Source organism: Manacus vitellinus, unplaced genomic scaffold (assembly GCF_001715985.3).
Source record: "Manacus vitellinus isolate BGI_N305 unplaced genomic scaffold, ASM171598v3 ctg7180002437057_pilon, whole genome shotgun sequence".
Classification (NCBI taxonomy): domain Eukaryota; kingdom Metazoa; phylum Chordata; class Aves; order Passeriformes; family Pipridae; genus Manacus; species Manacus vitellinus.
In genome coordinates, this window is record NW_021938725.1 from 20,631 (window position 1) to 46,275 (window position 25,645).

At 46.8% G+C, this 25,645-nt stretch overlaps 1 protein-coding gene and 1 long non-coding RNA gene across 2 annotated transcripts; both read left to right on the top strand.

Annotated features, from left to right (window-relative positions):
• The first annotated feature begins 10,950 nt into the window (after positions 1 to 10,950).
• LOC108642856 lies at positions 10,951 to 11,551 on the top strand. Its single transcript, XR_001922741.2, has 3 exons — positions 10,951 to 10,964; positions 11,189 to 11,362; positions 11,451 to 11,551. It is a non-coding gene; the product is annotated as an uncharacterized LOC108642856 (long non-coding RNA).
• A 3,731-nt stretch (positions 11,552 to 15,282) lies between these two features.
• LOC108642984 (ankyrin repeat domain-containing protein 26) lies at positions 15,283 to 18,449 on the top strand. The gene is made up of 4 exons (XM_029959122.1): positions 15,283 to 15,365; positions 16,370 to 16,496; positions 17,699 to 17,980; positions 18,318 to 18,449. The coding sequence occupies exons 1-4, from the start codon at positions 15,283 to 15,285 to the stop codon at positions 18,447 to 18,449; spliced, it is 624 nt and encodes a 207-aa protein (XP_029814982.1).
• Positions 18,450 to 25,645: the final 7,196 nt, after the last annotated feature.

Sequence of the window (25,645 nt, forward strand, 5' to 3'; positions counted from 1 at the left end):
TTTTTCTGCTAGCCTTCCAGTTGAGACTTGAATGTGAAAACTTCCTGCTTACCAAAATGTTGCGTACAATGTTATGCACTTGCCTGGAAAAAACCAAGCGCAAAGAAACCCTTGGCTTAAGCTGAAGTTGCCCTTCACTAGAGTTCATCTCAAGCACAAACAGCAAAGCAGCCAAGAGATAAGTATAAGCTTCAGCCATCACTTCCCCTCCCATGTACACCGATGGCATTCAGCACTAAACCCCACCATACCCGTTCTTTGCTGTTGGTTCCTGATTTTTGCTATGATTCTATGATTCATGGCTTGTCTTGGTAGCTTAGGTGGTGCAGTCTTTTTTGGAATAAGCAAGAAGATCAGTGACAAAAGATAATCTGTCTTTAGGAAAAGATTATTCAGTATTTTTTTGGCAAATATCAGTTCAGTGCTTGCCGTACGTAGCATAAAACATGCTGTAGAATTTGAGGCCAGGTGTCCAAAGAGGAAATGCACCTGTTCCATGGGAATTCCTTCCTCCGGAGTTACTGCTTTGCAGTGCCTGGTGCTCTGTAGTAGTAGTAGTGTGCCAATAAATCACTGGTTTGGACATAAAAGGAAAGCAGAGACTTTGGGTTGAAGAGGTCTACAGGGGGCTGTTTAGCACAGGAGTCATTTGTGGATTGCCTGAAGGTGTTCAGTGTGTAGCCCCCAGAATGTCTTCCACTTGCTTTAGAAAAGCTGTTGACGGATAAGCAATTGTGGAAAAAATGGGTTTCTTCCTTTGCACCTAGCCCTTCTGTTGTTATGTTCCCTTGGAAATTTTAAAGTCTCTGCCTGGATTGCAGTCTCTTGTGTTGCCTGTCATGTCCTTGCCTTATTTTGCCCTGTCTGCTGTAAAAGTAACACCAGGAATCTTGTCAATTTTCCCCCCAGCCACTGCTAAACCTACAAGTGGATCTGCTGGATCTTCAAAAAATCTTCATGTGGACCACGGACGCGGTCCCTGTGGGAATAACAGGTTTGCCACTCTTGGGATGAGGGTGTAAAAAATGGCTCCTTTAGGGAGGTGGGTTAGGGCTTATATAAGGTAGGGGTAGAATTTGCTAGAAGAAAGGGAGGGACTAGGGCAGAGCATGCAAAGTGTAACTATATAAGGGAAAAAGGGGGTAGGGTTTATCCATTTTAGGGAAAGGGTGGCCATAAAAGGAAATACTGCAATGCAGCAAACTTTGGCCAATCAGGGAGTGGGGCCTAAGGATACAGCAATCAAGGGCATTTTCATACAACAATTTCAGGGTACAAACAAGGGAAAAACTACAATAAATATTTAGACACAACTGTAAAACTCGAAACGCATTGGGTCTGAACTTCTTGACAATTTCATACAGGGGTTTCATCCTCTGGAGGGTCACACATTTCTTCTTGTTTTCTCCAGCTTTCATATGCAGCCATGTCCTCACTCCCGACAGACCAGGATCCCCTTTCCAGAGTAATGGAGGAGCACCGTGATTCTTTAATCAAAAGTTACCGGATTTGAATGAAATGCTATAGAGAGGCTCTGGAAATCATTCAGTGTTCACAGTGAGTCTGTGGTTTCCCATCCCCCACTAAAGATGTGAAACAGGTTCCTTGCAGTCGGAATGTAAACTCATAAACTCTATTAAATGGATGTCAAGCACATTGCACTTACCTGTTGGTTTACTGATGCATAGCTGGTGTCTTGGTTTCTTATGCACTCACAATAAGAACACATCCATTTTTTCTGCCTAGCAGATTGACTGATCTTGATTCTTGAGCATGAAAGAGCTCAAGTCCTCGGAGCCATCATAGTGATTCAGCAGAAAACAGAAGAAAGAAGTAGAGATCTCAAAAGTCAATTGGACAGGATAAAAAACACCCAGCAAGACAGACCTCTTCAAAAAGAATCCACCCAGGCAGAAGTGGAAATGTACAAAGAGCTCTCTCTGGGGGAAGCAAAAACCAGAAAAAGCCTAGCCAAGAAACTGGAAAGGTAAGTCCATGCTTTTCTGGACTGGTAATAACACACTCCTTTTTCCTCGTGCATTTTCCTTCTAAAATCCCTTTTTTACATCTCGCCAGCATGATGTGTGAAAGCAGAACAGGGCATATTTGTGGGGAAAGTCCCTTAAGACCCTTCCCTTCATCAGACCTGTCTTCCTTTCTCTTTAAGAGTTCCAGCAGTAACACCACAGTAGTGCCATTATGGCATTATTGGTGTCTTTTTTTTAAGTGGATGTTGTTCTAGCAGGCAGTCTTTTTGCCAGTCTCTAATCTCCTCATCCTGTGTGGGACAGAAAAGATGAATCTTGTGCCCTTTACTGTTTGAATAAGGAGAGGCCTCTCAGAGAACAGAGTTGGATTCTGTGCATCAAAAATAAGAACGCTCTTTCTTGGCTTCTGTTTTGGCAGCGGGTCTGAGGTTTGAGCTTTCCTTGAGAAGGCCAGGATAGGCCAGAGTTCTTATGGAGGTGACACTTGCTGCTCCTTGCACTTAGTGTGATTTCTTAGAAACAGGCCCTCTGAACAAGCTCAGATCAAAGGATGTGCTTGTTTTGGACTCTCTTAATGCCCCTGGCTTTTAGAAGTCGAGTAGTAGTCAAGGACATGGAGGGTAACTTTGCAAAAGCCTTACTGCCAAAGATGACTCTCTGTGTGCTTCTGAATGTTTCAGAGCTGATGAGAGACTTGCAGAGGCCGAAATCAACCTCTTTTTGGAGCGCCATAAAAGCAAATCTGCAGTCACAAGCAGCGCTGTCAGCATACATCTGGCTGCAAGTCCACTTCTGGATCCAGCTGACCTGGGATATCTTGGCAACAGTTTGGGACTGAACAGAAGTCTGGGTTTCAGAACACCACCCAGACATCTGTGGTAAAGCCAAAGACTTTAGGTCATCTGTAGCAATTTGAAACTCGGATATCAGCACAAAAGGATTATGTAGCAGGCCATGGACCAACAGGGGCTGAAAGAAATCCCACCACCTGAGGATCGCATGCTTCTTCACAAGACCTACTGATATTTAACTATGTTGATTGGCCTGGCTCCTGCAGCAAGATATGGAAAGACTTTGTGATGATGATATCAGACTACGTAGAAACCCCTTTGTTCTCTCCCCCCCATGTAATCCTTGTTACAAGAAATATTAAACAATTGTGTGACTGTAGCAGAAAATTGTGTAATCCTCTAGTTAGCATAATCCATCCCCAATTTAGCATAATGCATCCTCCTCATAAACATATCCTGCCCCAAACACCCTTAAATTGTGAGATGCGTGTTCAATAAAGATTCCGGTTTTCACCCCCAAACTTGGGATCGATTAGTTGTTGACCTCCTACAAATGGTGCTGTGTGTGAGGCCCAGAGCCCCAGCTTCTAATATTTAGAAGCTTGCAGTCCAGAGCTGACACGGCATTGGCAGAAGAAGCGGCTCCTTCTCTCCCGGTGGAGGTGCGTGGCTGAACTTAAAAAAGGGAACGTACATAGAATTCGTCACACTGCAGCAGGACTGCAAGTGAGCAGCTTCCAACTAGGGGGGGCAGAGCGCTGCCGGCGGAGAGACCCGGGAACCAGCCCATCCCACCCCCCTCACCTCCAACCAAGACAGAAAAATGAGGGAAAATAAAAGAGGCGAAGAAAGCAAACAACAAAGACATCCTTCCATAGCTAATAGCCAAAATTGTTTTTAGATGAATGCCTGGACATAACAAAGATTTTATTCATTAGCTCAGACACTTCAATCAGCAAGTCTTGGTTTAAATAAGTGATGATGTCTAATAATGTAAACAAATTCAAGAGGAACCTTGCTAATTGTTTTCTAAAATTGTTCACCTAGATGGCAGTCCCTAGTAGAATGAAGTTTTTGTGTTTGTGAAAATTTTTACTAGGTTTTGTAATACCTATGACAAGTTCTCCTTAGATCCAAAGCCAATTAACATCGGGAGATGCATATTTGCTTTGAAAATAGGGGGAGTGTATATTACCTCGGAACTATAGGAATGTTTATTAAGGAATTATATGGGTTTGAATTTTAAATTGAACATGAGGCAGAAATATGTTTATGTTTTACAGGTTATATTCTCATCAAAGTAGTAATTCTCTTTTATCTGGCTAGGGGGAAAAGAGTTGTGAAAGAGCTTTTCTATAGTTTACCACTGGTCACTGCATGAGATGTTATGAGATCTACCACTGCAGAAAGAGCTTATAATTAACTATCTGAGGTGTTCAAAAAGCTGTACTAAATTAAAAGTCAGAGATGAGGTCTCAGCCCTTATCACAGGTTTGAGGAAAATGACCAGCTCAGTGACAAAGCCCAGCCTCTTGCTAGTAACAGTCTACTCTAGAAGGATTTAACTCTTTGTCATTAAAAGTCTTTTGCACGCGGAAATTCTGTTGCAGTGCTCCAGTGAAACAGGTTGGATGAATGTAGATTTGCCTTTCCAGTAACCCCGTTGCAGAGCTTCATAAATATTCACAGTAATGTGTGATGCAGCTCCCAGAGCAACCATCTGCCTCTTAAGAACCTTTGAACGTTATTTCTTAAAATAGCTGCCATTGAAATATGGCTTTTTATTTTAGAGGCTCCACAAGCATAGCGTAGTAGAATTGTTTAGGTTGAAAAAGACCCTTAAGATCATCAAGTCCAACTGTTAACTCATCGCTTCCAAGTCCACCACTAAACAATATCTTCAAGTGTCATTTCTGCACATCTTTTTAATACTTCCAGGGATAGTGACTCAACCACTTCCCTGGGCATAACAACACCTTCTGTAAAGTTCTTCTCCTTAATATCGAATCTAAGCCTCCCCTGGTGCAACTTGAAGCCATTTCATCTTGTCCTATGGCTTGTTCTCTGGGAGAAGAGACTGACACCCACTTGGCTACCATTTCCTTTTCAGGTCACTGGAGAGAGCAATAAGGTCTCCCCTCAAGTCTCCTTTTTTCTAGGCTAAAAAACACCGGTTCCCTCTGTTGTTCTTCCTAAGACTTGCTACCTTTCAGGATACACCCCTAAATCAGCAACAAGGCATCCATATCATCACATAATGAGTGTCCATATGATCATATGATCATGTGATCATATGATCACATGATCATATATGCTTAAATAACTCAAAACTCATTAAGCTTCAGAAAAGCACTGATTCTGAGCACTCCTGATGTTTTACTTGACAGCGAATACTTCTCCCAACCTGACCATTCCAACTAGTCTCCTGACCCTCTGTCACAACAGCACAGTCAGTAGCATGGCTGGAGAGTTGCACTTCGCTGCTTGAGGGAGGAGTCCTACAACAAACAATTTTGTACCATGCGTAGAAAGTTAAATTATGAGGCAAACAGTACACCAAGAATTTACTGCCACTAGATGGCAAAAAACACATATGGAAAGCAACAACACATTTCTGAGAGCACAGCTAATGTTCTCTTCACTCAGGGGAGTTTATTCCTTTCTCGAGTAGCACAAGCAGGAAGACAACAGGGCAGCACAGAAGCCCTGTCCAAGTACGTACTTTGCCTTTGGAAAAGCTGCATTAAGTACCAACACTGCTTAATTCTCCACAACCCTCTGCATCAAGTTCTGTTTTAAAGCTAGCTAGCAAAAAAAAAAAACACTTGTATTTGGAACCTCACAGGAGGATTGGGGCTCCATAGAGTTCAGAAATCTGTCTGCAAGAGACTGTGAATCTCTGAGGATAGTGAAAGAGAAGGGGATATGGGGAAATCCTTAGCCATTTGAAAGGATTTACACTGCAAGACTCCTTGTTGACTATGGGACACACCATGTCATTTAAAGAGACACTTAAAGAACACAAAATGACCTCATCGATGCTAGGCCTGGGGACAGGCACACTGTGCAAGTCACTTGGGAAAACACTGGCACGAAACTCTCATTACCATGGTGTTATAAGTAATTACCACTAATTACTTATGGTGTTATAAGTTTTCCAAACATACTGGGTGTCTCAGTTTAAGGAGACTGAAAGTGTTTTGCTAAGGAGGGCGAGTTATGAGAGACTAAACTCCTCTCTCTCAGCAATTGTAAATCCAAAATTAAGAGGCTCCAATCAAGAAAGTATGGAAAAAAGGAAAATAACAACCCTTTATTAAAGGATATATATGTATTGGCAAAACCAGCAAAAGAACACTAAAACAACTAAACAATAATCCTGTACCCAAAAAGTCACCCGCAAAAAAAGGAAACAGTTTGATACTTCTCTGTCCTCTAGTGCGATTCTAATCCCGGTTGGCAGAGGGCGCTGTTGGATCACTGGAGGAGCAGAGCCTGCGGTTGCTCGGTGTTGGTCAGCAGGGGGGGCTGTTGGGCTCTGCTGGTTGCCGTGTGGGGGCCCCGGATCACAGGAGAAACCGAAAAATGGAGATTTTCCCACTCACCGAGGAGGGGAAGGGGAAAAGGGGAAAGAAGGGCGGTTTCTTTCCCACTAAACTCATGCTGTCTGCGGCTGGCTGTGGTCAGGACCCCCCTTTTTTTGTCAATGAGTACAAAACTCTCCAATGAAATCTGAGCAGATTTGAGCTGGAGACAGAGCAGTGCACAGGCAAGCCGAGGCTGGAGAGCAGCCGGATGACCAGGTCGAGAGCAAAACAGCCTCAGAGCTTTTTCCAACACACACACACACACACACACCCCTTGTGGGAGGTGACTGAGTTGTGGACAGCTTGGGCCCTGAATTTGAGTGGTTGCAGCTGTGAGGTTGTAAAGGAATGTGAACACTGAAGTGAGAAGAAGATAAACAAAGAAGATGGAACTACTGAACCACAGAGGCAGCCGGACATCTGTAACAGTTCGTTTGGATACATGTCCGGAAAAAAAACAAGTGCCAGAAACATTCAAACACACAAAATATCTTTTATTACAGTGAGAATAGTAATAATAATAATAAAATTAGCAAAAAGAATCAAAAATTAAAAAAAGATACAAAATAACTACCTTACTGTGTGACCTTAAAAAACAAATGCTACGAACAGCATTTATAACACGATATTAACTAGTAAAAAGAGAGTTTAAAGGGATACCAAAAAGGGATCTTAACACAATATTATGGATAACTATTAACATGATATTGGTTAGTAAAAGGGGAAATTAAGGGAAAAATACTATGAACAACTTATTTATGTAAAAATATTCAATAGTAAAAGCGGAATTAAAGGGACACTAAAGGGACATTAAAAAAGTTTATTCTCTCGGTTGCTTCCTATCAATAAACTGTGCTTACACACACAGACAGGCCAGGGCTATCAGGATCTGCAGCAGCTGGTTGGTACCCATGCTCACTCCTCACACACACACACACCCAGCCCCAGACAGAGCTATTAGGCTGGAATGTAGTTCTGCCAGCCAGTTCCTTTGTGTAGGCAATCACCCAAAGCAGAAAACTGTCCTCCCCATTCAACATTCCTCCCCCACATACAGCAGGGGAAAGAAAATTCCCTTTGGTTTTTTAGAACAAGTAAACCCATGACACTGGGGAACAAATCCCCCAGTATATTTCCCCCATCTCTACACTGTCATCTCCTTTGAACACTAGGCTGGGCAGTGATTCTTACTGTCATTGGATCTCTGTGAACACAAACGGAGCTGTCCTTGGGGGCTGAATGACTGCAAGGGTCATAAGTTAACATAGCATTGAGGACTTGTGCTACACATCCCAGCAGCTGTGCCACAAGGAACTATGTTACTGGTAAGTTTCATTTAGCTGGCGCAGTGCTACAGACAGAGCCCATTCATCCTGGTTTTCAACCTACTAATTTTCTTCACATCGAAACCCCCTTTCCATATTTGTTGGGTTTAACAGCCTTTGCAACACCTTGCAAAGCAAAATGACACAAAAGAGATGGTTAATATTCAGGGATCACTTCCATCAAGCTCAAGAGAGTTTCATCCTAGAAAGCAGGAAGTCAGGCAAAAATTCCAGGAGGCCTGCATGGATGGCTTCATAAGGAGCTTCTTGTTCAAACACAAAAAGGAAGCTTAGAGAGAGTGGATGCAAAGAAAGATAACAGAAATGTTGTCTGGGCATGCAGGGATGAAGCTGGTAAAGCTAAAGCCCAAATGGAACTGAATCAGGCCAGTGGTGTCAGAGACAAACCAGAAGGACTTCTTTAAGCATGTAGGTGACAAAAGGAAAACCAGGGAAAATGTGGGCCCATCACTCACCAAGAAGGGGAAGCTTGTTACACAGGACAGGAAAAAAGCAGAAATACTGAATGTCTTCTTTGCCTATGTCTTTCCTAGCTTTTCCCAACCTTCAGGGATCAGGACAACTGACTCTAGGAAACCCTATTCCAAAAGAGGACTTGGACTAGAGCACCTTAGTCTTTCCGTGATTATGTGCAGAGGGTGAGCAGTAGCCACCAGTAAAGCAGGGCCATACCCACAGTGCGGCATGTGCAAAAGCATGCAGAGCATAGTGGGGCTCCTCAGCAAGAAGCAATAGCAGTCGCCAACAAGACTCGAGCAGGTGTCCTCCTTTTCTTCTGTCCCCCCTGCCAGCTTTGCTTCTCCCATTCTCCGATCACAAGGCTGTACTCTCTGCCCTTGATCTGAGTGCAAATCAGTCTGGCAGATATCTTCAAGGCTGAAAGAGAAGCCAGGCCTGAAGGCCAAGCCAGAGCTCTCCTCTGCTCCCTTCAGCTCTGCTTGCAGCTGCATCCTCAGCCTGTCCCAGAGGCCAGACAAACATGTCCCCTTCCTCTGTGAAGGCTTGAAGCACAGTCATGTTAAGATCATGGCCTACAGGTGAGCTATTGCTACTAATCAGTTGCCAGACTCTTCCAGTGCTTTAGAGCCATCCTCTTTGTGTTCTGGGCAGAAGATAATAGTGGGTGAGCTTCCGGTAGCCATAAAACACAGGCAAATCCCTGATCCTGTGGGAAGTGGAGGGGTTTGTAGCCTGCAAAGAAAAAAGGAAATTTCTTCAGCCTGCGTGCGGTGCATTGTAGCGTCTCTCCCCTGAGAAAGCTGGTGCAGAACCTCTGGGCCTTCACTTTGTGTTGTCATTGGGACAAACTGGGACAAGATGTGTTTGAAAGCTTCTTCCTGCCTGCTGTGTGCTGCCCATTGGCTGCTGGAGCAGCAGAGCAGAAATTCACTGTTGGCATCTGGCAAAGCAGCAGGTGACAGCAGTTACGAGGGGGTGCAGGGGTGAGGTGTCTGCTCTTCAAGAGGGACAAGACAAAGGAGTTGGGGAATTGTCCCGGTGTGGTATATTAATATAATATAAAAGACACGACCCGGCAGCTAGTTGGCAAGCAATAAAATCTGTTTATTTAAAAGAAAAATGTCTCCCTATAAACCCTCTGATGGACATGTGACCACCTGACCAATGACAGCACAACACACACTGCTCATGTGCCCCAATATGCTGTCCAGGGACTTCAGTTCCCAGAATGCTTCCCTCCCTATTCTCAGACATGTCCCTACATCCTGGAATTCTGGCATGGCAGGCTTGGGGCACTCAGTGGGCATTTCTTGAGAGCTGTGGTGGCCCCCGCCTGCCCGGGCTGGGATCCCACTTCATCCTGAGCCTCATTTCATGGAAGTGTGTCCAGAGGCAGCCCGGCCACAGGCTGAAGCAAAAACCCAGAGCAGGCGATGCAGGAGCTGCTCCAGCGCCTACCACAGCCTCCGGCCCAGTGGGAGCAGCCCGGGCCCTGCCCCGGGGTGCCCTGAGGCGGGGCAGTGCCCACTCCCGCCAGCCGCCCTCACAAGGCCCAGGCCGCCTCCTTCCCACAAGGCCCAGCAGGGCCGCCCTCACTCCTGCCCCACCCTGCCATGTCCCGCTCGGCCTCACCCTGCACCGTGGCCTCTGCCACACCCCACGGTGACGTGCTGAGCGTTCCACCTGCCATTGTGACACCACAGGCACCAGTCGAGCACAGCTTCGTTGGTGCCCGGAGCCGGCGCTCAGAGCTGCTGTAGCCTCTCGAGGAGCAGTAGCACATCCCGCTGTGGGAGCATTTCGCGCCTGTATCGCCGTCTTGGTAGCTGCAGGCCACGAACGCTGCACAGGGCAACCTCATCTGCCTTGTGCTTTATACCCCGTGCCCATCCTTCTTCTCATCCTCGTCCCTTTGTCACCCTCACCCTTAACCTCACCCTCGTCCCATTCCTCATCCCTACTTGGCGCCCGGCAGCCCCTCTGCAAGGGGGCTTCTTGCACTTCCTGCTGCTGGTAGCTCCAAGCAGGGCCATGCCGTGGCTTCTCAGCAAGAAGCGACGGCAGTCACCATCCAGCACCACCAGTGGGCAGCCCCGGGCTGCCACCAGCTCCACCAGCGCCTCCGAGCTCAGGGAGAACGGGCTGGGCAGGCTGCACCGCGCGGCCGCCCGCGGCGACCTGGCCTGGCTGAGGCGCTGGCGCTGGTATGTGAAGGTCGTCGGCATCGACAGGCGAGACCAGGAGATGCGGTGAGTTCTATGGGATGCTGATGGCACACCTTGGCTGCTCCTGAGCCAAGCTGCAGTAGTCCTCGGCAGCCCTCTGTTAAGGACAAGGCTTGAAAAGTGAGATTTGCCCTGTCAGCTGGGAGAGTGAACTCTTGACCTTTTCACTGCTTGTTGCTGCCGGCCGGGCTCCAGCGCTGTTGGAAACGCGTGTTGCCGACCTGCCGCTTTGCCGTAGTCTCTGCAGGGCTGTTCTGCAGCTGCTCCGCCCTCACCTCTTCTCTTCTGCCCTCTGGCTAATCAGCGCAGGATTGCAGCAGCAACAGCAGCAGCAGCAGAGAGCAGCAAGCGGGAGGAGCAGAGTCCGGGCAGGGTCCCCAGGGTGCTGGGTAGAGACACGGCTTTGGCTCATCCTTTGTCTGTCTAAGTTAAGAGCGTGTGTTTAATTTTTAGGACACCTCTGCATCTCGCTTCGGCAAATGGCCATGCAGATGTCCTTAGATATCTGCTAAGAAAGAACAGCCAACCGAATCTCGCTGACAACTTGAAGAGAACGGCACTGATGAAGGTGTGTGGAATGCCTTATGATCTTGTAGGTGGGGATTAGTGATGGTGTGTTAAAGGGGAGGTGTCTGGCAGGATTCCATGCATCACTGAGCCATAGAAACATGCATATTGCAATTGGCGTGGCATAGGCCTCTGTTAGCTAATCTTTGAAGAGGAGCTGAGGAAGTTCTGACAGAGGGGGATGTAAAAGTTGGAAGTCTTTCCCTTTTCGTGTGTTGTTCCCAGGCAGTACAGCAGGAGCAGGAAGAATGTGTTGCTATTCTGCTGGAACACGGTGCCGATCCGAATCTGGCAGACGCTGGCGGCAACACTGCCCTTCACCTGGCTGTCCTGTCTAAAAATACAGCTGTAGCAGGGCTGTTACTCGAGCATAATGCCAGTAGTGATGCTCAGAACCAGGTAACCTTGGCACGTGGGTAAAGCTGCTCTTTCAAACAGCTGCAGAGCTTGTCTGTGTCTTTCTAATGGCGATTATTTGTCCTTTTAGATGGGATTTACTCCCTTAAAACTTGCAGCCCTCCTACAGCATGAGGAGATTCTGGAGTGCCTTCTGAAAAAAGCAGCGGACAGGCATGCTCAAGCCCAATTTGAAAGGTGAGGGGTTTGTCAAAACAGCACACGGGTCTTCTCGGTAGCCTGCAAGCAAGACCGAGACGAGGGGCGTGGCAATGAGCTTGGAAAAAGAAGGAGGAGCCACGTGGAAGCAGTTCCCTGTGTGACTGGTAAATGCAGGTCTGCACTTGGCTGCTCTCGTACCTTAGGGGCTCTTGTACCTTGCCCGCTGAGGTCTGCAAGAAAGCGTTGTCTGTGGTGCCCTCTCCCCACACAGACCCAGAGTCATCGGGAAACTTGCCAGTAGCTCAGCAGCATGGCTGCTCTGCAGGCAAGGGAGGTTTAAGCCAAGGCATAGTTGGTGCGTTAAGTGCTCTGAAGGGAAGCATTGGGAGAAAGAGAAGCAACAGTGTCTGAGGGAACACGAGGGGCTCCAACCACACATAAGGAGAAAACTTCCTGCCATGTAGATGGTCAGGCAGTCGAACGGCTTGCCCCAGGAGTTTGTGCAGCTGCATCTGTGGGGCCTTTGAAGAGCAGTGCAAGGAGCCCTGAACAGCATGGCCTGACCTTGTAGTTGAGGCTGCTTTAGGGAGGCCCCTTCTAAGATAAATTCTCCAATGCTTCCATGTACTTGGCTTCGCTTTCACGGAGCTTGTAGGAAAGAGGGGAAGAGCTCTTTCGGGAACAAGCAGGGGAAAAATGATGCGGGATCAGACATGTTTCGCATTAAATCTTGGATGCTTTAGGACTGCTTTTGTGGTTACTGGAACCCATGAGGCTCACCTGGAGGAAGATAATCTGCGCTTGCAGGAGGAGTTGGACAGGGCTGACACGGAGGTATGGAAAGCCTGTCCCTACAGGGATAAACCAGACAAAACAGTATTCTGGGAGCCAGTAGGACAGAGACCTAAGGAAGTGGCAGTTACATCAGGCTTTGATCTGCCTCTGTCCCTCCAGCCCCCTGCCCCACAACCCGCCATGCTGAGGCAGAGCTGCCTCTCCTTAGGGTTTCACCCGTGACCGGCCAGGGGGGCTGGGGTTCCTCTCTCTCTGCTACATTCAAGATTTTCCTGGTCTAAGAAGACTCCCCACACACCCCTGGCGTGATTCTCGACTCCAGGGCAGGTCTGTGGAGCAGTTCACCTGGCTGCCTTTGCTGAAATGGTGGTCATTAGCTTGTCAGTGATGCCATCCTTCCTGGCCCCACCACACTGAAGCAGAGCCGCCTCTCCTCAGGCATCCACTGCTTCCTGCTTAGGGGCTGCTGGGCACCTCTCTCTGTGCTACAGTCGGGGTCATTCCCACTTAAGAAAACTCCCCATGCTCCCCCTGTGCAATCCTGGGCTCCAGAGCACATGTGCCAGAGCACTTCACCTCTGACACTTGTGAGATGCCTTCCTTTAGGAAGATGAATTAGTTCACTCATCTTTTCCTGGAGCAGCAAGCAAGGGAATACAAGAAGCGTCACAGGTCACAAAAATGGTCCGAGGGGCAGTGTCAGTGCTTAGAACCGTGCTGTAGGAAAGCAGTGGAGGGGTGGGAGAGGCTGCTGTAAAAGAGGACAAAGGAATAGAGCTTGTGTTCATTGGGTAGTAGAAGTGAAGCTTTGAAGGTACTTGAATTGATTCCAGTTCTTTGGGCAGAGGGTATGCACACATACATGCAGCACCTGAGTTCTTCAGCAGCAGCTGGCTCCTCTATGTAAAAGCTCCCCTGACAACTGTGGAATCTTACCATGATTTTACAGCTGCAGGAGGAGGAAGAAAAGCATCTTCAGTCTGAGCATTGCGTTCGTGACTTGAAGACTGCCTTGGATGATAAAGAAAGAGAAGCAATAACTTCTTCCCCAAAACTGCAGGACCTCCTGTTGGCATCTTCCGAGACTAATACCACTCTAAAACAACTGGAAGAACACGTGCAACAGTAAGAGAGTAACCCAGTGAAGCGAGGTGTCTGTCGCTTTGGGGGATTGGGTGGAAACAACGGGACAGTCAGTTGGATTTTGAAGGACACTTCTGCTGTGGATTCTGTTACTTAGCACAGTTTGTCTGGAACTGGATTTTCTGGTAATAAGACCCGTATTTGTTTTTAAGCCTTGAAATTGAAAAGACCAGATTGGAAGCCACTGTCCAGCAACAAAGCAATAGGATTGAAGCCCTTCAGAGAGACCTGCAAGCCTCTGCCTCAGTAAGCTGGTCATAAATTTCCCTTTTTGTGACTCTTGAGCCTAGTTGCCTATTTCTGGGGGGAAACAGTAAGGTGAAGTTTTCCTGGAGAGCCTAGGGGAGCTCAGTTTCTGCCTTCTCCTCAGTAGAGGCTGCTCAGAAAGCAGCCTGGTCCTTTCCCCAGCTGTTACAAAAGCCCTGAGGGTATTTGCTGTGCTGGACACTAGAGCAATTCTTAGATTAGAAATTATGAGTTTCATCATGAGCTCCAAGGGACCCAGAAGTATTGCTCCCAGAAGTGTCTCACAAATTTTTAAGTAGTTGTGAAGTTTCTTCTTTCTGTCAGGGAATCTTTCAAGTGTTTTCTATGCTCGTTTCCAGCAGATGATAAATGCAGTTATGATGGCCACCCTCTTTAGAGGTTTTCCCAGAATTCACTGCCTTTAGATCACGCTGAGTTTCCTTTTCTTTTTTTTTTCTGTGTACAGGTTGGTGAACTTTCCCAGCAGCTGGACATGCAGCTAGAGGCCCAAAACCAGACTTTGCAAGAAGAGCTGTCCACTCTGCGTGGGAAGTATGAAAAACTGGAGAAGAGCAAATGCCAGCTGCAAGAAGAAGTGACAAAAGTCCATCATCGTTTGGAGACTTTCGTGCTGGATGGCAGCCAAACAGCACAATGTAAAAGAGAGGTGGAAGAACGAGCTGACCAGGAAATACGTCAAAAGCCACAAGACGTCAGTCTCGTTCTGCAAGTAAGTGAATTTCTCACCAGTGTCCACAGGTGCTACGTAAACTTCTGTTGTGGCCATCAGTTTTGGTATTTTTCTTTTGCTCCTGTATTCTGTGTGTTAGCTTCTGCCTTTCCTGAAGGCAGTGGGAGAAGGCAATATGGTTGGGCAGGAGGGCTGTCATGGGTGTGTGATGTGCCAGCAGGTCCCTGAATCAAAAGCCTGCCCCAGGCAGATTCCCACTTTGCAGTGCTTGGGGGTATCTCTGTCCGCTGGCCTGGTTCTCGCTGCTCATCCTTCAATGGGTTTTGCAACTGCCAGCTGTCATGGCCAGACCTACAGGTGCTGCTTTGTCCTTGTAGGGGGGAAAGGTGCTCAGAAAAGGAGTCACTGAAATTCCAGGGGTGGGGGTGAGGGGGTGGAGGTGGGGGATGCTCTTATTGTCTTTGAGGAATCCTTTTCGATATACCCTGTCCTACAGATACACTGTCTCTTCATTAGGAGCTTTGAACAAGAGTGCTGATTTGGGCTTCTTTCCCAATGAAAAGAATTATTTGCCGTGGTAGCTCCTAGCTTCTGCCTTGGTTGCTGCTGGTAGTGAGGAGGCACAGCTGCCTCTCTGAGTAAGGCAGGGCCCTTGAAACTGGATATGTGCAATTTTCTGCTGGAGAGAGTTCTCTTTTTCTTGTGGTGGTTGAAGGTGCACTGTCTCCTTCAGGCACAGGCAGCCTCCCAGGCTCGATTAGGACAAAACGGAGACAGTCATTGCGATTCAGTGAGAATCCAGTTAGAAGAAAGAATTAGAGATCTCGAAAGTGAACTGGACAGGGTAAAGAAAACCCAACAAGAGAGGGCCTCTCATAAAGAAGCAATGCGAGGAGAAATGGAAATGTACAAAGACCTGTATCTGGAGGAACTGAAAACTAGAAGATGCCTAGAGAAGAAACTGGAAAGGTAAGTCCATGCTTTTTTGGAGTGGTAATAAGAGACTCCGTTTTCTTCATGCATTTTCCTTCTAAATGCATTGTCTACATCTCAGCAGCATTATTGCCCTACATTGGCCAACAGGGTCTGATGTAGTTGCCAAGACACTCTCCTTGATATTTGAAAAGTCGTGGCAGTCGGGTGAAGTCCCAGGTGACGGGAAAAAGGGAAACCCACTGTACCCATCTTTGAAATGGGTAGGAAGGAGGGCCCTGGTAACTGCCAACCTGTCTGCCTCCCCTCTGTGCCTGGGAAGGTCATGGAAAAGACCTTCTAGAAGCTATGTCAAGGCACATGGATGACAGGGAGGTGATCTGAAGCACCAGCACAGGACTGATGTCCTGAGGGACATCAGTGAGACCCCACCAGGAGTGCTGCATCCAGCTCTGGGGTCCTCAGCAAAGCAAGGACCTCCACCTGTTGGAGTGAGTCCAGAGGAGGCCACCAAGGGGGTTAGAAAGATGGAGCACCTCTGCTATGAGGAAAGGCTGGGGCAATTGCAATACTTCAGCCTGGAAAAGAGAAGGCTTTGGGGTGACCTAATTGTGGCCTTTCAGTACATGAAGGGAACCTACCACAAGGATGAAAAGAGTGCATTTAAAAGAGCATGTAGTGAGAGGACAAGAGGGGGGGGAATGTCTTCAAACGGAAAGACAGTAGGTTTAGGTTTGATACTAGGAAGAAATTGGTTGCTGTGAGGGTGATGAGGAACTGCAACAGGTTGCCCAGAGAAGCTGTGGATGCCCCATCCCTGGAAGTGTTCAAGGCCAGGTTGGATGGAGCTCTGAACAACCTGGTCTCGTGGAAGGTGTCCCAGCCCACAGCAGGAGGCTTGGAACGAGATGATCTTTAAGGTCCCTGCCAAGCCAAGCCATTCTGTGCTTCTCTGATGTCTGTGCTGCTTATGTGAGACGGTGGGGAAAAGGCTGGTTCTTCCTGTGTTTCATGGTTTTCTTAACTAATTTGCTGTGCAGGTTGGAAAAGCTTCTGAGGGTAGATAGGAGGAAACTCAGGGCTAATGAAGAAACCCAGTCCCAGCTGGAAGAAATGAAGAACAGATATTCTGAAAAGGTCAAGGAAGTGGACAGATTACGAACAGAGGTGAGCTGAGCTTTGGGTGGGGTTTTTTGATTGTGATGTTACTTCTTTTGAAACCTGGGAGATGCTTTCCATATATTTCTTGTCATGTTGATGATTTTTTTTTCCTTGGCTGCATTTTGGATGTGATGGGCTTTTCTTAATGCTCCTTCTGCTGTTACAGTAGTAGATGACTATAATACGGAGGTAGTTATCATTATGGGTAAAGATGCAACTGTAAGGGCAAAGCAGTAGGTGTAAGGGCTCATGGAGGCCAGGCTGTCTTGCAGAGGAAGGGCAAGCCAAGAGTGGCAGCCAGCCTGGCAGGGTGCATGACCTCAGCGGCCAGGGAGCCCTCCCACAGGCCCTCAGCAAGAAGAGCAGAACAGGTCTGCTGACAGTAAGCGGGGTCAGCCAAGAGTGCAGATCCCCTGGCTGGGCCTTAGGGATGGGCAGGTCTGCCATCCTTGCAGGACATCACGTCCATGGGCTGAGAGCAGTGGGGCCCAGCTCAGGCCTGGCTGTAGCTTGAGGGAGGCTGTGACAGCGTCATCTGGGTCTGACAGATGAATTCCTGCCCTGGAAGAGAGGGGAGGAACACCGCTGTCACTCGCAGGGCACAATCAGCCCCTGAGCCCTGTCTCAGGCGTGAGCTGAGCAGGAGGCACTTGACATTTTGCTTTTCTCAACAGTGTTGTTGCTGCCCAGGGCACAATGAGGACAGGTGCCTCCCAGGGGAAAATCTGTAACTTATTGCTCACGGGTAGCTCTTTCAGCCCCTCTTGTCACAGGGACTCAGAAGGACTGTTCCCAGCAGTGGTTTTGAGGCTGCTCTGCCTGTGCAGTAGTGGCATGGAACCTTTGATTTCCTTCTCCGCTCCTTACTCAGATTCGTTGCTAAAGTGGCCATCTTTCACAGCTACACTTGGGTTTGGAAGGCATCACTGTAGAATCACTTACTGCCTTTGCAGTGATTCCTTTGGAGTCCGGAAACTTGTAGCATTTTTGCATGAGGAACTCCAAAAGGATGGGAACCTGAGGAATGCTGAGACAAATGAGGTGAAAGCTCTTCTGGTTGGAAAAGAAGAGCCTGGTTGCACTTTGTTTCTAGTCCCGAGCCAGCAGATGATGAAGATAGTCTCCCTGGCCACCCCCTTTTGGGGTTTCCACAGAATTCACTGCCTTTACATCACGCTGAGTTCCTGTTTTCTTCTTTCTGTCTGCAGGTTGCTGAACTTTCCCAGCAGCTGGACAGGGAAAGTAAAAAGTGCACGCAGCTGGAAGCCAAAAATCAGGATTTGCAAGGAGAGCTGTCTACCCTGCGAGGGAAGTGCGAAAACCTGGAGATGGACAAATGCCAGCTGCAAGAAGAGCTGGCAAAAGTCCAGCACCATTTGGAGACTAACATGGTGGATCGCACCCAACTAGAACAATGTAAAAGAGAGGTGGAAGAACGAGCAGACCAGGAAATAAGACAAAAACTCCGAGAAGTCAATGAGTTTTTGCAAGTAAGTGAATTTCTCACCAGTGTCCACAGGCGCTACGTAAACTTCTGTTGTGGCCATCGGTTTTGGTCTTTTTCTTTTGCTCCTGTATTCTGTGTGTTAGCTTCTGCCTTTCCTGAAGGCAGTGGGAGAAGGCAATATGGTAGGGCAGGAGGGCTGTCACGGGTGTGTGATGTGCCAGCAGGTCCCTGAATCAAAAGCCTGCCCCAGGCAGATTCCCACTTTGCAGTGCTTGGGGGTATCTCTGTCCGCTGGCCTGGTTCTCGCTGCTCACCTTCAATGGGTTTTGCAACTGCCAGCTGTCATGGCCAGACCTACAGGTGCTGCTTTGTCCTTGTAGGGGAGGAAGGTGCTCAAAAAAGGAGTCACTGAAGTTGTGGAGGTGGGAGATCCTCCTGTTGTCTTTGAGGAATCCTTTTCCATATACCCTGTCCTACAGAGAGGGTGTCCTTTCATTAGTAGCTTTGTATAATAGTAGCTCCAGGGTTCTGCTTTCATTGCTGCTGGTAGTGAGGAGGCACAGCTGCCTCTCTTAGTAAAGCCTTGAAATTGGGTACATGCAATTTTCTGCTGGAGAGAGTTCTCTTTTTCTTGTGCTGATTGAAGGTGCACTGTCTCCTTCAGGCACAGGCAGCCTCCCAGGACAGATTAGAACAAATCAGAAGCAGTCATTTAGACTCACTGAAAAAACAGTTAGAAGACAGAATTAGAGATCTTGAACGTGCACAGCGAAGGATAAAAAGCGACCAACCAGAAAGACCTTTTCAAAAAGAATCCACCCAGGCAGAAGTGGAAATGTACAAAGAGCTCTATCTGGTGGAAGCAAAAACCAGAGAAAGCCTAGCCAAGAAACTGGAAAGGTAAGTCCATGCTTTTCTGGACTGGTAATAACACACTCCTTTTTCCTCGTGCATTTTCCTTCTAAAATCCCTTTTTTACATCTCGCCAGCATGATGTGTGAAAGCAGAACAGGGCATATTTGTGGGGAAAGTCCTTTAAGACCCTTCCCTTCATCAGACCTGTCTTCCTTTCTCTTTAAGAGTTCCAGCAGTAACACCACAGTAGCGCCATTATGGCATTATTGGTGTCTTTTTCAAGTTGATGTTGTTCTAGCAGGCAGTCTGTTTGCCAGTCTCTAATCTCCTCATCGCGTGTGGGACAGAAAAGATGAATCTTGTGCCCTTTACTGTTTGAATAAGGAGAGGCCTCTCAGAGAACAGAGTTGGATTCTGTGCATCAAAAATAAGAACGCTCTTTCTTGGCTTCTGTTTTGGCAGCAGGTCTGAGGTTTGAGCTTTCCTTGAGAAGGCCAGGGTAGGCCAGAGTTCTTATGGAGGTGACACTTGCTGCTCCTTGCACTTAGTGTGATTTCTTAGAAACAGGCCCTCTGAACAAGCTCAGATCAAAAGATGTGCTTGTTTTGGACACTCTTAATACCTCTGGCTTTTAGAAGTCGAGTAGTAGTCAAGGACGTGGAGGGTAACTTTGCAAAAGCCTTACTGCCAAAGATGACTCTCTGTGTGCTTCTGAATGTTTCAGAGCTGATGAGAGACTTGCAGAGGCCGAAATCAACCTCTTTTTGGAGCGCCATAGAAGCAAATCTGCAGTCACAAGCAGCGCTGTCAGCATACATCTGGCTGCAAGTCCACTTCTGGATTCAGCTGGCCTGGGATGTCTTGGCAACAGTTTGGGACTGAACAGAAGTCTGGGTTTCAGAACACCACCCAGACATCTGTGGTAAAGCTGAAGATTTTAGGACATCAGGTTTGTACAAATTTTCCAGAGTGGTCAAAGGCCAAAAAATATTGAAATCGAAGCAATGAGCTGTGTAACTACCTTCTTTTACAAGACAAACTGTGGTAAAGAGCACTGTGGGGCACGAACCACGCACCTAAGTTCTACACTAAATTTACATGTATGGTATGTGTGACCTATTTCAAGTGGCTGATGTCACCATGAGTGCCAAATGCCACCAGACATCTGTGAGACCCCACTTTCTTCATCATTGATCTTTGTTCTAGCAGTTTCTTCACTGGACCTTGCTTTAATATGTTACTATGGACAGGAGGCATTTGTTCCTGTAGTTCCTGCTACATCTTACTACACGAAACAGCAGAACTCCCTACTCCTTGGGAAGTCTTCACGGCCTTCTAATTGTGCAGCAATGCTGCAACCTCTGCAATAGCACTGGTCCAAGTATGCCCTGTAATCAGCAGTCAGTGTGATAGCACATCCCTTCCAGAGTGCAGAGCATTATACCAGGAGACGTGGAAACCACACACCAGTAGTTGTCATCAGTGGGACAGCCACGTAGCATGGGACTGAGGCATGGCCAAGCTTCTCTGTTGAGTTAGTGTGTTTAGTTGTTGGATGAATGTGAGAAGCATTTGTTCACTTTGAAGTCCATCTCAGTTCACTGGTCCCCTCATCTTCATTGGAAAGAACCCGTTTCAACAAGGTGTCTACATACAGCACCTGGTTGAAGACAAAAACACCAAGGAGATGAAAAGGGGCCAAGCAGTGTAGGTAATGCATAGCAGCGGCAGTTACAGACGGGAACTTTTCTGTACCGCTGTGAACACGTTTTTGAGGGCAGAGGCATGGACAGGCATTACGGAAAGAACTCGTGAGGTAATTAGTGTTGTACCATCTGCAGGGACTATTCTGCAGGCCAGCACTAGAAAGGAAGCAAACTCCAGGGACCCAATGCAAAAGGGAGAAAAGGAGAAGACCAGGAGGGGCAGGGAGCATGGAACAAGTGAGGGAAAGAAAGGACAGAGAAATGGCAGCAAGATGTTAAAAGAAGGAAAAGGCTGAGGAGGAAACCATTCCTGTTTGAGGAAAAAAGCTGCCCTAGTTGAAAAGAAAAGAGTTGACAGCTGTGTCTTTTTTGAAAAAGAACAGGGAAAACAGATAGTGAAGGGAAGGACAGTGGGAGTACCCAGTGCTTCCTAAAATTGAATTGTGCAGCAACAGTCTTCCATTGTGATTTTCCAGAAGAAAACTCTGGGCATCTCAAAGTTTTGTCAGTATCAAGACAGAAACCTTCACTGCTTTCCTGGCTTCCCTCAAGGATGTTACAGAAAATAAATATTTCTACAGGTTATTTCATGGCTCATTGTTTATCCAGTTGCTAATTTATGCAGATGTGTAGTTCAAATCGCTATATAGGCTGCTTCAACGCTTTGCAACAACTGCTTCCCAGATCTACTTGTGGAAAACAGTTGAGTTGATTCCAAGAAAAGAATGCACGTGATCTGAGAATGGTGATACTGTTCTCACTCAGCGTCCTGACTGCAACAGCACCCATACATTTTGAGGCCACATGTGTCTCACAGCCTTGAGCGTACTCTCAAGGAAGTTGATGTACAACTACGTATGACATTTCCCCACCCTTCAATGACTGATGTCTGGAGGGGTTTTGTTTCTTAGTTTGGGGGCTTGCTTTGATCCCAACATTTCTCCTTCCTATTGCATTTTTGTTGGTAGGACTTAGTCCCCTGAAGTTCTCTCTGACCTTGACTGCGACCTCTGGAGACTTTTAGTTTGTTGTCAACAGAGGAGCTGAGGATAGTTCACTCTCACTATACACAGTTTGTCTTCTCAGGATTTGCTTCAAACTCTACTACCATATCAAGTTCTAAAGTTTTTTTCCTCGAAGGGGTGTGATTAAAACGATGGCTTAATCCACTGAAATCTTACCTCTTAACTCTGTAAATACTACGTCTTAACTGTGTATTTTCTGTATAATTCTAGGTATGACAGGAACGGGATGCAAAAATCGCTAGAGACCTTCAACGAGGTAATGTGTCATTATGTTAGGAGGGTTTTTAAGGAAAAAGGTGACTATTTCTAGCTCTTGACAGCTCTCGAGCCATTTTTATCAAGTTCCTGTGATAAGTAGGTTTTTGGTTTTTTTTTTCTGCTAGCCTTCCAGTTGAGACTTGAATGTGAAAACTTCCTGCTTACCAAAATGTTGCGTACAATGTTATGCACTTGCCTGGAAAAAACCAAGCGCAAAGAAACCCTTGGCTTAAGCTGAAGTTGCCCTTCACTGGAGTTCATCTCAAGCACAAACAGCAAAGCAGCCAAGAGATAAGTATAAGCTTCAGCCATCACTTCCCCTCCCATGTACACCGATGGCATTCAGCACTAAACCCCACCATACCCGTTCTTTGCTGTTGGTTCCTGATTTTTGCTACTATTCTGTGATTCATGGCTTGTCTTGGTAGCTTAGGTGGTGCAGTCTTTTTGGAATAAGCAAGAAGATCAGTGACAAAAGATAATCTGTCTTTAGGAAAAGATTATTCAGTATTTTTTTGGCAAATATCAGTTCAGTGCTTGCCGTACGTAGCATAAAACATGCTGTAGAATTTGAGGCCAGGTGTCCAAAGAGGAAATGCACCTGTTCCATGGGAATTCCTTCCTCCGGAGTTACTGCTTTGCAGTGCCTGGTGCTCTGTAGTAGTAGTAGTGTGCCAATAAATCACTGGTTTGAACATAAAAGGACAGCAGAGACTTCGGGTTGAAGAGGTCTACAGGGGGCTGTTTAGCACAGGAATTGTTTGTGGATTGCCTGAAGATGTTCAGTGTGTAGCCCCCAGAATGTCTTCTACTTGCTTTAGAAATGCTGTTGACGGATAAGCAATTGTGGAAAAAATGGGTTTCTTCCTTTGCACCTAGCCCTTCTGTTGTTATGTTCCCTTGGAAATTTTAAAGTCTCTGTCTGGATTGCAGTCTCTCGTGTTGCCTGTCATGTCCTTGCCTTATTATGCCCTGTCTGCTATAAAAGTAACACCAGGAATCTTGTCAATTTTCCCCCCAGCCACTGCTAAACCTACAAGTGGATCTGCTGGATCTTCAAAAAATCTTCATGTGGACCACGGACGCGGTCCCTGTGGGAATAACAGGTTTGCCACTCTTGGGATGAGGGTGTAAAAAATGGCTCCTTTAGGGAGGTGGGTTAGGGCTTATATAAGGTAGGGGTAGAATTTGCTAGAAGAAAGGGAGGGACTAGGGTAGAGCATGCAAAGTGTAACTATATAAGGGAAAAAGGGGGCAGGGTTTATCCATTTTAGGGAAAGGGTGGCCATAAAAGGAAATACTGCAATGCAGCAAACTTTGGCCAATCAGGGAGTGGGGCCTAAGGATACAGCAATCAAGGGCATTTTCATACAACAATTTCAGGGTACAAACAAGGGAAAAACTACAATAAATATTTAGACACAACTGTAAAACTCGAAACGCATTGGGTCTGAACTTCTTGACAATTTCATACAGGGGTTTCATCCTCTGGAGGGTCACACATTTCTTCTTGTTTTCTCCAGCTTTCATATGCAGCCATGTCCTCACTCCCGACAGACCAGGATCCCCTTTCCAGAGTAATGGAGGAGCACCGTGATTCTTTAATCAAAAGTTACCGGATTTGAAGGAAATGCTATAGAGAGGCTCTGGAAATCATTCAGTGTTCACAGTGAGTCTGTGGTTTCCCATCCCCCACTAAAGATGTGAAACATGTTCCTTGCAGTCGGAATGTAAACTCATAAACTCTATTAAATGGATGTCAAGCACATTGCACTTACCTGTTGGTTTACTGATGCATAGCTGGTGTCTTGGTTTCTTATGCACTCACAATAAGAACACATCCATTTTTTCTGCCTAGCAGATTGACTGATCTTGATTCTTGAGCATGAAAGAGCTCAAGTCCTTGGAGCCATCATTGTGATTCAGCAGAAAACAGAAGAAAGAAGTAGAGATCTCGAAAGTCAATTGGACAGGATAAAAAACACCCAACAAGACAGACCTCTTCAAAAAGAATCCACCCAGGCAGAAGTGGAAAAGCACAAAGAGCTCTATCTGGTGGAAGCGAAAACCAGAAAAAGCCTAGCCAAGAAACTGGAAAGGTAAGTCCATGCTTTTCTGGACTGGTAATAACACACTCCTTTTTCCTCGTGCATTTTCCTTCTAAAATCCCTTTTTTACATCTCGCCAGCATGATGTGTGAAAGCAGAACACGGCATATTTGTGGGGAAAGTCCCTTAAGACCCTTCCCTTCATCAGACCTGTCTTCCTTTCTCTTTAAGAGTTCCAGCAGTAACACCACAGTAGTGCCATTATGGCATTATTGGTGTCTTTTTCAAGTTGATGTTGTTCTAGAAGGCAGTCTTTTTGCTAGTCTCTAATCTCCTCATCGCGTGTGGGACAGAAAAGATGAATCTTGTGCCCTTTACTGTTTGAATAAGGAGAGGCCTCTCAGAGAACAGAGTTGGATTCTGTGCATCAAAAATAAGAACGCTCTTTCTTGGCTTCTGTTTTGGCAGCAGGTCTGAGGTTTGAGCTTTCCTTGAGAAGGCCAGGATAGGCCAGAGTTCTTATGGAGGTGACACTTGCTGCTCCTTGCACTTAGTGTGATTTCTTAGAAACAGGCCCTCTGAACAAGCTCAGATCAAAGGATGTGCTTGTTTTGGACACTCTTAATGCCCTTCGCTTTTAGAAGTCGAGTAGTAGTCAAGGACGTGGAGGGTAACTTTGCAAAAGCCTTACTGCCAAAGATGACTCTCTGTGTGCTTCTGAATGTTTCAGAGCTGATGAGAGACTTGCAGAGGCTGAGACCAAGCTCCTTTGGGAGCGCCATAGAAGCAAATCTGCAATCAGAAGCAGCGCTGTCAGCATACATCTGGCTGCAAGTCCACTTCTGGATCCAGCTGGCCTGGGATATCTTGGCAACAGTTTGGGACTGAACAGAAGTCTGGGTCTCAGAACACCACCCAGACATCTGTGGTAAAGCCAAAGACTTTAGGTCATCTGTAGCAATTTGAAACTCGGATATCAGCACAAAAGGATTATGTAGCAGGCCATGGACCAACATGGGCTGAAAGAAATCCCACCACCTGAGGATCGCATGCTTCTTCACAAGACCTACTGATATTTAACTATGTTGATCGGCCTGGCTCCTGCAGCGAGATATGGAAAGACTTTGTGATGATGATATCAGACTACGTAGAAACCCCTTTGTTCTCTCCCCCCTATGTAATCCTTGTTACAAGAAATATTAAACAATTGTGTGACTGTAGCAGAAAATTGTGTAATCCTCTAGTTAGCATAATCCATCCCCAATTTAGCATAATCCATCCTCCTCATAAACATGTCCTGCCCCCAACACCCTTAAATTGTGAGATGCGTGTTCAATAAAGATTCCGGTTTTCACCCCCAAACTTGGGATCGATTAGTTGTTGACCTCCTACAAATGGTGCTGTGTGTGAGGCCCAGAGCCCCAGCTTCTAATATTTAGAAGCTTGCAGTCCAGAGGTGACACGGCATTGGCAGAAGAAGCGGCTCCTTCTCTCCCGGTGGAGGTGCGTGGCTGAACTTAAAAAAGGGAACGTACATAGAATTCGTCACACTGCAGCAGGACTGCAAGTGAGCAGCTTCCAACTAGGGGGGGCAGAGCGCTGCCGGCGGAGAGACCCGGGAACCAGCCCACCCCATCCCACTCACCTCCAGCCAAGACAGAAAAATGAGGGAGAATAAAAGAGGCGAAGAAAGCAAACAACAAAGACATCCTTCCATAGCTAATAGCCAAAATTGTTTTTAGACGAATGCCTGGACATAACAAAGATTTTATTCATTAGCTCAGACACTTCAATCAGCAAGTCTTGGTTTAAATAA

Bases quoted from the DNA above. Each gene is read 5' to 3' on its own strand.
- LOC108642984 (XM_029959122.1), top strand. From the start codon at position 15,283: ATGCGAGGAGAAATGGAAATGTACAAAGACCTGTATCTGGAGGAACTG. The intron at 15,366-16,369 runs GTAAGTCCATGC...TTTGCTGTGCAG, and splicing joins CTAGAGAAGAAACTGGAAAG to GTTGGAAAAGCTTCTGAGGG. The intron at 17,981-18,317 runs GTAAGTGAATTT...TTGTCCTTGTAG, and splicing joins AAGTCAATGAGTTTTTGCAA to GGGAGGAAGGTGCTCAAAAA.